This window comes from Spermophilus citellus (assembly GCF_964194105.1).
Source record: "Spermophilus citellus genome assembly, contig: SCAFFOLD_36, whole genome shotgun sequence".
Classification (NCBI taxonomy): domain Eukaryota; kingdom Metazoa; phylum Chordata; class Mammalia; order Rodentia; family Sciuridae; genus Spermophilus; species Spermophilus citellus.
In genome coordinates, this window is record NW_027673039.1 from 4526714 (window position 1) to 4540053 (window position 13340).

Genomic DNA, 13340 nt, shown 5'->3' on the forward strand with positions numbered 1-13340 from the left:
TCAGAGTGATGGTGCTCGACAGGGCCTTGCTCTTCCCCAGGGGTGTGCACTACGCAAGCACAGCAACCTCTTCAGGACCTGGCTGGCAGACAGGTCCTGAGGCTGAGCTTTCAGAGCAGCTGTTACAGATGGCCACCCTGTGGAAACACATGTGAGCTCTTTCTCAGACAGAGTCCAGAGTCAAACGGGGGCTCAGGGGACACGACATGGACTAACACACAGTGCAGGGCTCCCTTGATGGGACAGGGCCCCTAAAAGGTCAATCCAGAAACAAAGTAGGTATGTGGTGGCCACAGGCCAGGGGGAGGGACAGCAGTTGGCCATTCATGGGAATGAGGTCCCTTGGAAGGTCATGACAATTTTCTAGAAATAAGATGGGGGGTGTAAACTATGTTATGCATTAAAATCCTGCGGGCCACACACACTTAAAATGGGTGGATTGTGTTCACAACTGCACCCCAACAGAGCTGCCAGGAGCTCACCAGGGCCCAGCCTCTCTGGCCTCCTTGGGGCACTGTGCAAACAAGGTCAGAGCTGGGGAGTCCCCAGGCCAGGATTCATAAGCCTCCTTCAAATTCAGACACTTCACAACTCCACACAACGCACCTGAGGTCCTTCTGTCCCAATATCTCATCCATGTGGGAAACTGCCCAGAAAGACTTTGGTTTGGGGGGGCTGGAGCTACCATGGATTGGACTCAGGGGCCCTCAACCACCAAGCCCCATCCCCAGCCCTGTATGTCATTTTATTTAGAGTCAGGGTCTCACTGAGTTTCTTAGGGCCTCGCTTTGGCTGAGGCTGGTTTTGAATCTGCCATCCTCCTGCCTCAGCCTCCTGAGCTGCCGGGATCAGAGGTGGGTACCAGCTTTGTTTTGGAAGATGATTTTCCTCTTCTCCATTAGGCTCTTTTCTTAGAGAAGCTGGATGGAGCAGACCAATGGATGGCTCAAGTTTCCACTGTGTTCCTGTGTCCTCTCTCCTACGTTGAAGAGGACAGTTTTTCTCTTTTCATCTCTGGCACTTTATACAGTTGATTTTCCAGATGAACTGGTTCAAGGTGTCATCCCTGAGAAGTGGCCAACTTCTCAGAACCTCATTAACACAGGGTGGACAGGATGTGGTGAGGGATTAAAGAGAGAGAGAGAGAGAGAGGTTTGCAGAGCCAAGCTCCTGAGACAAAGGCCCCATTAGGAAACAGAGAAATAGCCCTTGGAAGAAGTGACATATTCATGGTCTCCATAAAGCAGTGACTGAGAAACCACTTCAGAGAATCAAAGAACCATCAAATTTTAAAAGGGGGAAAGATGGAGAGATATGGTGGATGGATAGTGGTCTAGAGGTGAGAAACTGAGTTCCAGAGAGCTCAGAGGACTTACAGGGGACACCCAGCAGCAGAGGACTTGCAGTAACCCTGCCCCTCAGCCAGCACTGGACACAGAATGACTGTGGAGCCTCTTTCTGAGCCTGAGGCCTTGATCAAGAAAACAGGGGAAATGAGATTCACGGTGCCTACACACATGGGCACACAGCTGTGAGGAGCCACAGGTAAAATACCTCCCCAAGCCTACAGCTGGGGACCTGGCCAGGCAACAGGGGACAGGTACAGAACTAGTGTGAGTCAATCATAACAACAGTGGATGAGTAAAAACATAATGAAAAAGAAAGAAAAAAATTATGTCCACTTTGACTTTTTGGGGAGGTGAAGTGGCAGAATTGGGAATTGAACCCAGGGGTGACAGACACTTGAGCCCTGTCCCCAGCCCCATTTTTTATTTTATTTAGAGACAGGCTCTCCCTGAGCTGCTCAGGGCCTTGACTAAGTTGATGAGGCTGGCCTCCATCATGTGATCCTCCTGCCTCAGCCTCCTGTACAGCTGGGATGACAGGCGTGCTCCACTGTGCCTGGCTGCCCAATGGTCATCATGTGGGGGACGAGATGGCAGAAGCAATTTCTTGACTTCACCACACAACTCCCAGGAGCAATGAGAGAAGGAAGAGCTACCTCATGAAGGGACCTATGTCCAAGCACTCTACAAGGTGTCACTTTATACTACACAGTGTTATCCTGAGTGTCCCATATGGCATCAACAGTGCAGAGGCCAAGGAAAGAGGCACACAGAGGTCACACTACCTGCCCAGTGCCACAGTGCTGAGGACAGGGCTCAGGATGGACTCCTCTTGAGCTGCTTGGTGCCCTTGGCTGTCTTGAGCCCTATGATCACGTGGCTGATGGTCTTGCCATAGCTGCCCATGGGGTTCTTGGTCTCACATGGCATCAGCTTTGTCACCTCCCCCTCGTAGACCTCCTTAGCCTCTTTATCTGCAGTCCTGGGAGGGACGGCCGATGGGGACATGGTGAGAAGCGAAACCATCCTTCTCTTCACATCCATCTCCTCCCCACCAACAACCATCTTACCTCAATCTCAAAAAGCACAAGAACTGAGAAGTCACCCTCCAATATACAATGCGGAGACACCACCATGGGTGGAGAGCAACATTACAGGGAGTTGTGGCCCACGCCTGTCATCCCAGCTTGGGAGGCCGAGGCAGGAGGATGGCGAGCTGGAGGCCAGTCTCAGCAACTCAGTGAGGCCCTGATCAACTTAGTGAGACCCTGTCTCCAAATAAATACAAAACAGGGCTGGGAGGTGGTTCCATGTTTAGATGCCTCAGGTTCAATCCCTTTGCCCCTCCTCAACAAAAAAAAAAAAGGAAGAGATGAGGGTCACTGCTCTCCTGACAAATGGGAAGGCCACAGAGGACTTCTGCTGGCAGGTGGCCATCAGGCTCCCTGTGAGCTGATAGGGAAATGTCCCAAAGGCAGAGACACACGACCACAGGATCAGGCACTCAGGCCACTTCTCACTGTTCAAGGGGGATGTTATCTTGTCAAGCCATCCCTTGCCTTCTCTTCTCCAGAAACTCAACCAGGACAAGGACATTCAAGACAGGAAGCTAAGGACCAGCTCTCCTCTGCCTGGGGTCCACCTGAGAGCCTATAAATGGGGCTTTTGGAAGACACCCAAAAGAGAAGCCACATTCTGTGTTTGATGGACCAAATTCCCAGCTCCTGAACACCAAGACAAACTTCCCAAACAAAGACCAGAGCAGCTGTGCACACCTCGAGACCCAGCAGCTCTAGAGGCTGATGCTGGGGGATCATGGGTTAGAGGCCAGCCTCCACAACACTGAGGCCCTGAGCAACTCAGGGAGACTTTGTCTCTAAATAAAATGCAAAATAGGGCTGTGGATGGGGCTCAGGGTTCGAGGGCCCTGGGTTCAATCCCCGCTACAAAAAAAAAAAAAAAAAAAAAAAAAAAAAAAAGAAAGAAATTAGCCAGACAACATAAAGGTATCAGAAAACTGTGTCAATCTTGGAAAATTCTGGGCTATTAAGCCTACTTTGATGTTTTTAATAGAACCTTTTCTATTCTGCACAGAGGAAATTCCTCCAAATGGAATGCCTGCCCATACTCACTGTCAGGGGACAGTGACATGAAATTCCTCCAGGAGGGGAAGAAAGGCATCCCCGTCTCTCAACCATTCATATTTTTCTGGAAGTGTCTCGATGGTGACAAGTAGACAAAGAAAGGCCTGGCGGACAGTGGGCCCAGCTGGTGGCCAGTAGAGTGGCTGCAGATGCTGTCTCTGGCCATGTCAGCACAAAGGACACAGGTTTCATCTGCTGGCTCAGGTTTCTAAGTCCCTGACAGGGACCTTTATCACATCAAAGGAGTGGCACAGATGGGGACAGATGACCTTCTCTCCCTCCCTCTGCAGCTTTGCAGGAATTCAAAGGTGCAGGGACAGAAGGCTCCTGTCTGAGGGGAGGCCACGTCCTGCCCTTTCATTCTGTGGCAGGATCTAGAAATTTCTCCTCACCAGCTGCCATCAAAAGCCCCTGCTGTGTCCCCACCCCCCATCCCAAGGGCGACTCCCATCAAATGTGCCTGGTGACCAATACTTATTCAAATTTTGAAACATTTCAGTTCCCGCTGAGCCACTGAAACACAAGCGTCTGTGTGAAGGCCATTTTATCAAGTTTTTGTCTCACAGAAATTTTTGTTTAATTATTTTTTTAAGTTGTACATAGACATAATACCTTTTTTTAAAAAATTTTTATGTGGTGCTGAGGATAGAACCCAGGGCCCCACACATGCTAGGTGGGTTCTCTGACACTGAGCCCCTGTCCCAGCCCAGAAAAATGGTGTTTTCTTTTTTAAATTTAAGTTCTTAAAAATAATAATATTCAGGTATTTGAAAGGTTGTGATATCTTATTGGTCACAGTTTTTGGTTCTTTTTGGTACCAGGAATGGAATTCCAGGGCCCTCAACCCCTGAGCCCCATACCCAGCCCCTTTTATATTTTATTTAGATACAGCATCTCACTGAGTTGCTCAGTGTCTGGCTAAGTTGCTGAGGCTGGCCTCCAACTTGCTATCCTCCTGCCTCAGCCTCCTGAGCTGTTGGAATATGGTTCATATGTTTAATTATTGAGATAAATAAAATCATTGGCACATGTTTAAATAAGGAAAAGTAAGCCAGGCACCATAGCACACATCTTTAGTCATAGTTACTCAGGATACTGAGGCAAGAGGATGGTTTGAACCCAGGAGTTCCAGGACTGCCTGGGAAACATAGTGAGACCCTGAAAAATAGGAAATGAAGAGGGAAAAGAAAAAGATAAATTAAGAAAAAACAATAGAGAGAAAAATTTTAAATGTAAAGCCTAGGTGTGGTTGTACACACGTATAATCCCAGCAGCTCAGGAGGCTGAGGCAGGAGGATAGAGAGTTGGAGGCCAGCCTTGGCAATTTGGGGAGGCCCTGTCTCTAAATAAAATACAAAAAAGCCTGGGGATGGGCCTCAGGGGTGAAGTGCCCCTGGGTTAAATCCCTGGTACCAAAAAATAAAAATAAAAAGCCTAAGTTCAATGTGACACAAAGCTTAGCTTTTGGACACAGTTCAGAATTAGAACTCTTCAGTTTACCATAAGTGACACACAGGGGCTGGGGTGGCTCATCGGCCATGGTTGAGAGAGAGAGAGAGAGAGAGAGAGAGAGAGAGAGAGAGAGAGCCCATAGTTGAGTGCTTACAGGGACCTGCTGGGGAAGATCAAAAGGCAGAGCCAGTCCCACAGAGAGGCACCGCAGGAAGACAGATTTCCAGCCACCAGGAAATCAGATGGCTGTGGGGGGTGATACAGGGTCCCATGACATCTCCCCACTTCCAAACGCTACACCTTTCCACTGCATTTTCTTTCCTTCAGCATTAAATCAAAAGCTCCCCAAGTAGACTTCTTAGTCTTTTTATTTATTTATTATTTATTTGGGTACCAGGGATGGAACCCAGGGGCCCTCGACAACTGAGCCCTTTCCCCAGCTCTTTCTATATTTTATTTAGAGACAGAGTCTCGCTGAGTTGCTCAGGGCCTCACTAAGTTGCTGAGGCTAGCCTCCAACTTGTGATCCTTCTACCTCAGCCTCCCAAGGTAGGCTGGCTGTTCTTGCCTGTCTTGTCAACAACACCAAAAGAACATGAGCAGCCCAATCAACACATCACAGAAGCATTTTTAAGATGAAAGGATTCAAAGAACCTGAGAAGTAACAGCCATCTGTCACTCCAACGTGACACTCACGGATAGCCCTGTGGAAGTACTCCATCAGCACCTCTGTGTTCTTGATCTCCATGGAGTAAACTTTGCTCCCCACCATGGGGCAGAAAGTCACCTTATTCCCAAGCTCTTGAGCAATTGCCAGGGCCAGGGCTTTCTACAGAGGCAAGAAAGGTGTTGAGAGCCACAGCCAAAGGGGCCCCAGCAAACTTCCAGCTGCCAGCAAACTTCCAGCTGCCGGCTGATGATTGGCTCACAGCGGCCCCAGCAACATCTAGCTGATTGGCTCCTCTGCAGTGATGTTCATTGGGCTGTTTCCCCGCCCTTCAGACTGCCAGCTGATGATTGGTTCATAGCGGCCCCAGCAACATCTAGCTGATTGGCTCCTCTGCGGTGATGTTCATTGGGCTGTTTCCCTGCCCTTCAGACTGCCAGCTGATGATTGGCTCACAGCGGCCTCAGCAACATCTAGCTGATTGGCTCCACCATGGAGCTGCTCATTAGGGGACTTCTTTGGCTCTGCCCATGCAACCCAGCCAATCAGCCTCAAGAGCAGGAGGATTGTGGGAGGTGGTGAGGTTTGTGTGGGGGTGAGAGGCTTGGGGAAGCCGGTGGTGGCAGTTGGGCTCTGAGGGTTTTTTCCTGAGGAGCTGTTTTGTTTGGCGTTTGTAGTTCTAAAAGTAAAGTTAGTTTCTTTTGACAAGTGGCTCCTGAATTGTGCCCAGCCAGACTGCGGCAGAAAGGAAAGGTTTTCATTTTATAGCCTTGAAAACATAATTCAAAGCCATCTATAAAAAATTTATTCAAGAGGCTGAACATGGTGTCGCACACTTGTGATCCCTGAGACTCAGGAGGCTGAGGTAGAAGGATGGCAAGGTGGAGGCCAGCCTCAGCCACTTAGCAAGGCCCTGAGCAACTCATTGAGACCTTGTCTCTAAATGAAATATAAAAGGATTGGGGATGGAGCTCAGGGGTTAAGCGTACTTGGGTTCAATCCCTTGGACCAAATAAATAAATAACACTAACAAATCAGGAAGGATTTATTACATGACCTTCATTTTATGTTAAAAGGTCGGTGAATACTGGATGATATGTGAGACCAAATCTGGAAGTGGTGGGTTGGTCTGCACAAGCTCCCCCTTACCATGCCCTGTGGTCAACTATAAATTGATGCTCAGTACCCTAAATTCAGTTGGCAGATGCTAAAGAGAACCAGATGGGAACAGACATCTCATCCAATAACAAGTTATGGAAAGCAAATGCTCTTAAGTGGGCCCAGGACTGGGAAATGCCATGGCCTCTGAGTGCCATTTCATCCTCCCTCATCTCTGAAATGAGAATAAGGTCAGACCCCAGGTGTGCGGGCCACACAGAGCCTCCTGAGTTCCTGAGGGCCTAACTAAGTTGCTGATGCTGGCCTCAAACTTTTGTTCCTCCTGCCTTAGCCTCCCAAGCTGCTGGGACAAGGTCAACTGGAGCTACTGCTTCAAAGATGGCCCAGGGAAGGCTCCTCTTAGATTTTTCTTTTCAATACCCTTTGGTGAAACCTCTGAGCAGCCAACCTGGGGATGATCAGTGATCACTGTCAGGCAAAATCCACTAGCCCATGGGGCAGAGGCTTGATCTAGTTCTGATCTTCTCCCTGTTTTCCAGTGTGGTCTTGAGCACACAGTAGTACTGATGCTGATGGCCTCACCTGGCAAATTAAAATACTGTTTAGATTATAAGGAGCCAACAAGGTGCCTGCAGGATGGTTTGGTTGGGACCATGAAGTCTTAGATGTGCCTTTAAACTTGGCTTATTTGTGGGGGGATTGAACCCAGGGGCACTCAAACCCTGAGCCCCATTCCCAGCCCTATTGGGTATTTTATTTAGAGACAGGGTCTCCCTGAGTTGCTGAAGGCCTTGCTTTTGCTGAGGCTGGCCTCAAACTCACTATCCTCCTGCCTCAGCCTCCCAAGCAAGCCACTGGGATTAAAGGCATGTGCCACTGTGCCCAGCTCTTGCCATTTTTTGAACCTTAGGATCTTTCATATAGAAATCCAGCTATTTGGCTTCTTTTGAGAAACCTGATCTGGACACAGTGGCCCTTAGTGACAGGGCACCACATCTTTGGTCTTGAGCAAGTCATGATGCTTACCTTGCTGCGCGAATGGTTAGTCACCTGAGTTGGCAAGCCCAAAGCATGTGTTCTAATAGCAAAGGGAAAATGTCTAGAACGGAACACAGTGGGATGCGATTCCAACACCACAAGGCCCAGGGGAGGCCACAGGTGGCTCTGAACACCTGTTTTATTTTGCTGGTTCTGGGAATGGAACCCAGAACCTTGTATGTGCCAGGCAGCTGCTCCACCACTGAGCCCCAGGCCCAGCATTTTTATTTAGAGGCAGGGTCTCACTGAGCTTCTGAGGCTGACCTCCACCCTGAGATCCTCCTGCCTCATACTCCCGAATTGCTGTTCACCGGTGTGAGCCACTATGCCTGGTTTTCATGTCCACCTTCTACCCAGAATGACTCTTCCCTGTTCTTTCACAGCCTCCAACTCCCCATTCTCAGTTTCCAGTGTAGAAAGAGTGATCACATCCCACTGAACAGCATCCCTTCCTCCATCCACCTAATACTGAAGGGGTGACCATTACCCTCGCATCCAAATAGGATAAATACTTGGGTAAGAATGGCTCCATGTCTGTCCATATTTCTTCAATTAAAAGCTCATGAAAGGGACTGGGATGGGGCTGGGTCTCACAGGTGGAGCACTCGCCTAGCACGTACAGGGCCCTGTATTTCATCCTCAGTGCCACATAATAGTAAATCAATAAAACAAACATATTGTGTCCAACTACAACTAAAAAAATATGATACTATTAAAAAAAACTCATCTAAGAAAGGCACAAATACCTACCCTTTCCTATGGAGCTCTATAAATCTCACTGATCTTTCCATAGCTTGTCATCTTGAAAGTCTAACTTGTATTTTTTTTGATATTTTAATATTATCAGACCTCCCAACTGATCAATCAATACCCACAAATATGCATCCCAGATCTTTATGGTGTTTATTTTTGAACAGGGTCGCATTACTTATATTTATTTTTAATTTTTTTTCTTCAAAACAATTTTAATTTTGTTCCAGGCCCAAATTATGGGAAGAACTTAAATCTAAAAAATGCTAAAAAATCAAGCCATTATAAAGTTAAGCACCCCTCCCCTTAGCAATAAGTATTGAACTGATATAGGTGACTGAAGTGATATAACTGATTTAGGTGTATATGGACACAACATAATGTCTTTATCTTTATGTGGTTCTTAGGATCAAACCGGGTCTCGCCCATGCTAGGCGAGTGCTCTAAAGCTGAGCCAAAATTCCAGCCCGCTAAATTGTATTTTCTGGATTAAGAAATTGAGAGCTGGGAGTGGGGGTCACGCCTGTCATCCCAGCAGCTTGGGAGGCTGAGATGGGAGGATGGCTATTTGGAGGCCAGCCTCAGCAACTTAGCAAGGCCCTGAGCAACTCATTGAGAACCTGTCTCTAAATAAAATACAAAAAGTGCTGGGGACGGGGCTCAGGGGTTAAGCACCCCTGGGTTTGATCCCTGGTAGCTAAAAAAAAAAGGATTTCTCAGTCTTTCCTCTGTTTTTTGGGGACAACCTTGCAGTGCAGGTTGCTTGGCAGCATTTCTGGCCTCTAACACTGGATAACAGGAGTCCTCCAACCAGATTTTGAAAACCACAAGGTACGACTCTCCAGATACTGGCAAATATCTCTTGGGGGGCAAAACCAGGTGAGGTTGAAAATCACTACAGAGTTAATCTCACCTAGCTGGACTTCCAGAAAAAGCACACAGAGAACAGGAACAGCCCACAGCTCAGGGGTTCAGAGCTAGTGACTGTTTACACCAACGACACTAAACAGTGAGACTCAGAAAGCCCTGGGGACATCAAGAAAGGGAAATCAGGGGAGGGCGCCCTATCCAAAAATACCTCCAAAACATCCAGAAAGAAAGGTTCCAACCCTGAAAATCAGACTTCTTAAGAGCAACACTTTGAAGACAAAAAGTACCAAATAACAGAGAAAAACTGCACTGAAAGAAACAGCTATCATGCTCGTGCTGTGGCGCAGGCATGTCATCCCAGCAGCTTGGGAGGCTGAGGCAGGAGGATCACAAGTTAGAGGCCAGCCTCAGTGAAAGTGAAGCAACTAAGTGAGACCCTGTCTCTAAATAAAATGCAAAAAGTACTGAGGATGGGGCTCAGTGGTCAAGAGTTCCTGAGTTCAATTCTTGAGGTTCAATTCTTGGTAAGCTCCCACCCAAAAAAAATGGAAGACGACTTCGACAAGCTAATGTTCCTGTAAGTGCACACTGTATGGCATTCCAGCCTCAAAAATCTCCCCCAGACACAGGAATTCTTCATCCACCATCAGACGCCACACAACACACCCTGGCAACTCCATATGTACAACTTCAAAATTAGAATTCAAGATTTTATTTCATAGCTGCTTGTGGTTCTGCTTCTGAAAGGTCAGGAGCCTGCCCCAGGCCTCCCAGCTCATCGATCAATACCCACCAAGATGCAGCCCAGAACTTTATGGTGTCTATTTTTGAACAGGGTTGCATTAAGTCACTTAGAGCCTGGTGAAAGTGCTGAGGCTGGCCTCCAACATGTGATTCTCCTGTCTCAGCCTCCAGAGTCAATAAGATGACAGTCAGGGGCCACCACCCCTGGTAAGAGCCCACTTCTTTACATACAACAGCGCAGGCTCCTACTCTCCTGTGCCAAGAGGCCCTTCCAGAGAACAAGCCATGCCCAGACCAGGAGCTCTGGGAAGCCTGAGGATCTGGCCAATTCCCTTGCAGATCCCAATAAGCTCCACCGTGTGCCCTCTTCTGTCCCCTGGAAAGCCTGACTCTGAAGAAGAATTATCAAACCCTCTGCCCAATTCCAGCGTTTAAAATCAGTCAGCAGTTTGAAGCTCAGCACTCAACTGAGCCATTTTGTGCCATCAGGAGACTGTCTGTTTCTCTGCCCGGAAAACACTAGAAGCCCCTTAAAGATCAAAAGTGTGTTTTTGTTATTTGTCAATCATGTGCATAGCCAAAATAGTGGTGGGCAGGGCTGGGGATGTGGCTCAAGCGGTAGCGCGCTCACCTGGCATGCGTGAGACCCGGGATCGATCCTCAGCACCACATACCAACAAAGATGTTGTGTCTGCCGAGAACTAAAAAATAAATATTAAAAATTCTCTCTCTCTCTCTCTCTCTCTCTCTCTCTCTCTCTCTCTCTCTCTCTCCTCTCTCACTCTCTCTTTAAAAAAAAAAATAGTGGTGGGCAAAGTTCACCTTCGAAAAAATACTGGCTGACTCATTTTTGCTCCTCCAATAATGTGCCACAGAAAATTTTTTTAATATTTTTTAAATTGTTCATGGACATAATATCTTTGTTTTAATTTTTTAAATATTTATATTTTAGTTGTAGTTGGGCACAATATCTTTATTTCACTTATTTATTTTTATGTGGTGCTGAGGATCAAATCCAGGGTCCTGCATGTGCGAGGCGAGCACTCTACCACTGAGCCACAGCCACAGCCCATCACAAATTTTTAGGAGGCCTTGGACCAACAGAAAGGGATTCTTAGCTGGGTGTGGTGGTGTACACCTATAATCGTAGCACTCACGAGGCTGAGGCCAGAGGATCACGAGTTGGAGGCCAGCCTCAGCAACTTAGCAAAGCCCTTAGCAAATTTAGCAAGACCTTGGCTCTAAATAAAATACAAAAAAGAGATGTGGCTCAGTGGTTAAGTGCCCCCAAGTTCAATCACTGGTTTAAAAAAAAAAAAGAAGAAAAGAAAAGAAAAAGAGATGCATTTCCCAAGCAAAGGAGACTTGAAAGAGTTCAAGGACCATCCCAGCGACCAGACTCCTCAGAGGACTCTCCTCCCCCTCTGGCCAGGATGATTTTTATTCTAGAAGTATGAATTTGAGATTAGATTCCTTTCTTAAACACACATGTGACCCATGTCACTAAACAAAGACTAGTTAAGATGCATTCCATTTGGCTACGACGTGAGTTTCGTCCTCTTGGGCAGCAGAAATCAACGAGAACACAAGGACCTTTCCAGTTCCCAGAGGTCCCGCACACAGCATGCCTCTTCCTGCCATCTTCTTGCTTTTGATGAACTCTACTATGTCGCCACATGCCTGCAGCACAGAGGGAAGAAATGGTCACTATTACTGTGTTTCAGTGAGGAAAAAAAATGAAGTCCCTGGTCCAAATGATTCACAGACTCGTCCAACTAACCCTGGGCACCAGCACCCTCCAGGCACTGCTGTGGATGCCCTGACAGTGGAGGTGTGAGAGAAAAGTCTGCTAGACACAGTGGCCCACACCTGTGATCCCAGGTATGGGAGGCTGAGGCAGGAGGATGTCAGTTCAAAACCAGGTTCAGCCAAAGTGAAGCCCTGAGCAACTCAGAGAGACCCTGTCTCTAAATAAAATTCAAAATAGGGCTGGGGAGGAGCTCCGGGGTTGAGGACTCCCCAAGTTCAATTCCTGATATCCTCCACCACAAATAAAGAGACATAGATAAGAAACCAGAGGCTTTTCTTTGGCCCTTTCTCTTAATAGGAGGCTCCAAGGCCACAGTCAACAGCTCATATAAATTGCAGGTTTCTGTAGCTGCTCAGCATCCAGGGAGACCACTGGTCATGACTCTAGGGTCCAGCAGCTTAGAGGCGGTGGAGTGCAAATCCTAAGTTGTCATTACTAAACTTGGTGGCCAATGGATGGGCTATTATTTTCTGCAAAATAGTAATAATAATAATAATAATAATAATAATAATAATAATAATAATAATATACAGTAAGTGCTGGGACTTGGTACAGTTGCCACTTAACAAAAGTAGACCTGACTGGAAAAAGAATGCTTGGTCAGGACATGGTGGCTTAGGCCTATCATCCCAGGGCACCTGGAGGCTGAGGCAGGAGGACTGGACTGCAAGGTGGAGGCCAGCCTCAGCAGCTCAGCCAGACCCTGTCTTGGAATAAACACAAAAAAGGGCCGCAGTGTGGCTCTGCGGGCAGTGCCCCTTGGAAAAGTCCAGGCACCAAAGTGACACTGAGTCTGGGCAAACTCCTGGATGGTCCCCCCGCCCCACCCCGTGCCCCCCTGGCCCAGCCCGCTGCCCCTCTCGTGCGTTCTTCTGGCCCAGGAGCCCCACGGCCGCCTGCTTGGCCAGGGCACTCTCCACAAGCCCCAGCCCCTGCCCATGGCTGTGTGGCACAATGCGCGGCATCTACATGGTGCTCTCCACCTCCTGGATCTTCAAGGTGCCAGCTGGGAGCCCAACCCATGCGGAACCATGAGCCACTACCCTTCACCTGCCCAGGGGTTACGAAGCGGCTGTTGGTAGGGCAGCTGGCAAGAGCCCACCTCGGTCGGCGCCCCATTGGAGGATATTGGAACACCGCCACTCTCCATTGGCTCAGGCGTGCGCTCAACACAGCTGCCTGTAGAGCTCCGCCCACACACTTCCTGCTGTGTCACTGGGTTGGCTTCCCTGGCAACAGTGTTTCTGGCTTGCTCTGCCGGTGTGAGCGCAGAAGGACAGAGCCCTGGAGTTTTGCTTCCTGGCTGAGGAGCTGAGGGAGGGTGGGGGGCCCCCAGGAGCATTTTTCTGGGTATTTGTTTGGCACAGGGGATTGAAACCAGGGGCTCTAAATCACTGAGG

The 13340-nt window shown here is 48.3% G+C and overlaps 1 protein-coding gene across 1 annotated transcript; it reads right to left on the minus strand.

The window, feature by feature from the left end:
* Positions 1 to 2162: 2162 nt before the first annotated feature.
* Positions 2163 to 12905, minus strand: LOC308640218 (ruvB-like 1; the record flags this gene model as incomplete). Its single annotated transcript, XM_081312195.1, has 4 exons — positions 2163 to 2320; positions 5639 to 5771; positions 11724 to 11810; positions 12798 to 12905. 4 exons carry the CDS (start codon positions 12903 to 12905, stop codon positions 2163 to 2165), a joined length of 486 nt encoding a protein of 161 aa, XP_081168321.1.
* Between the last annotated feature and the right edge of the window lie 435 nt (positions 12906 to 13340).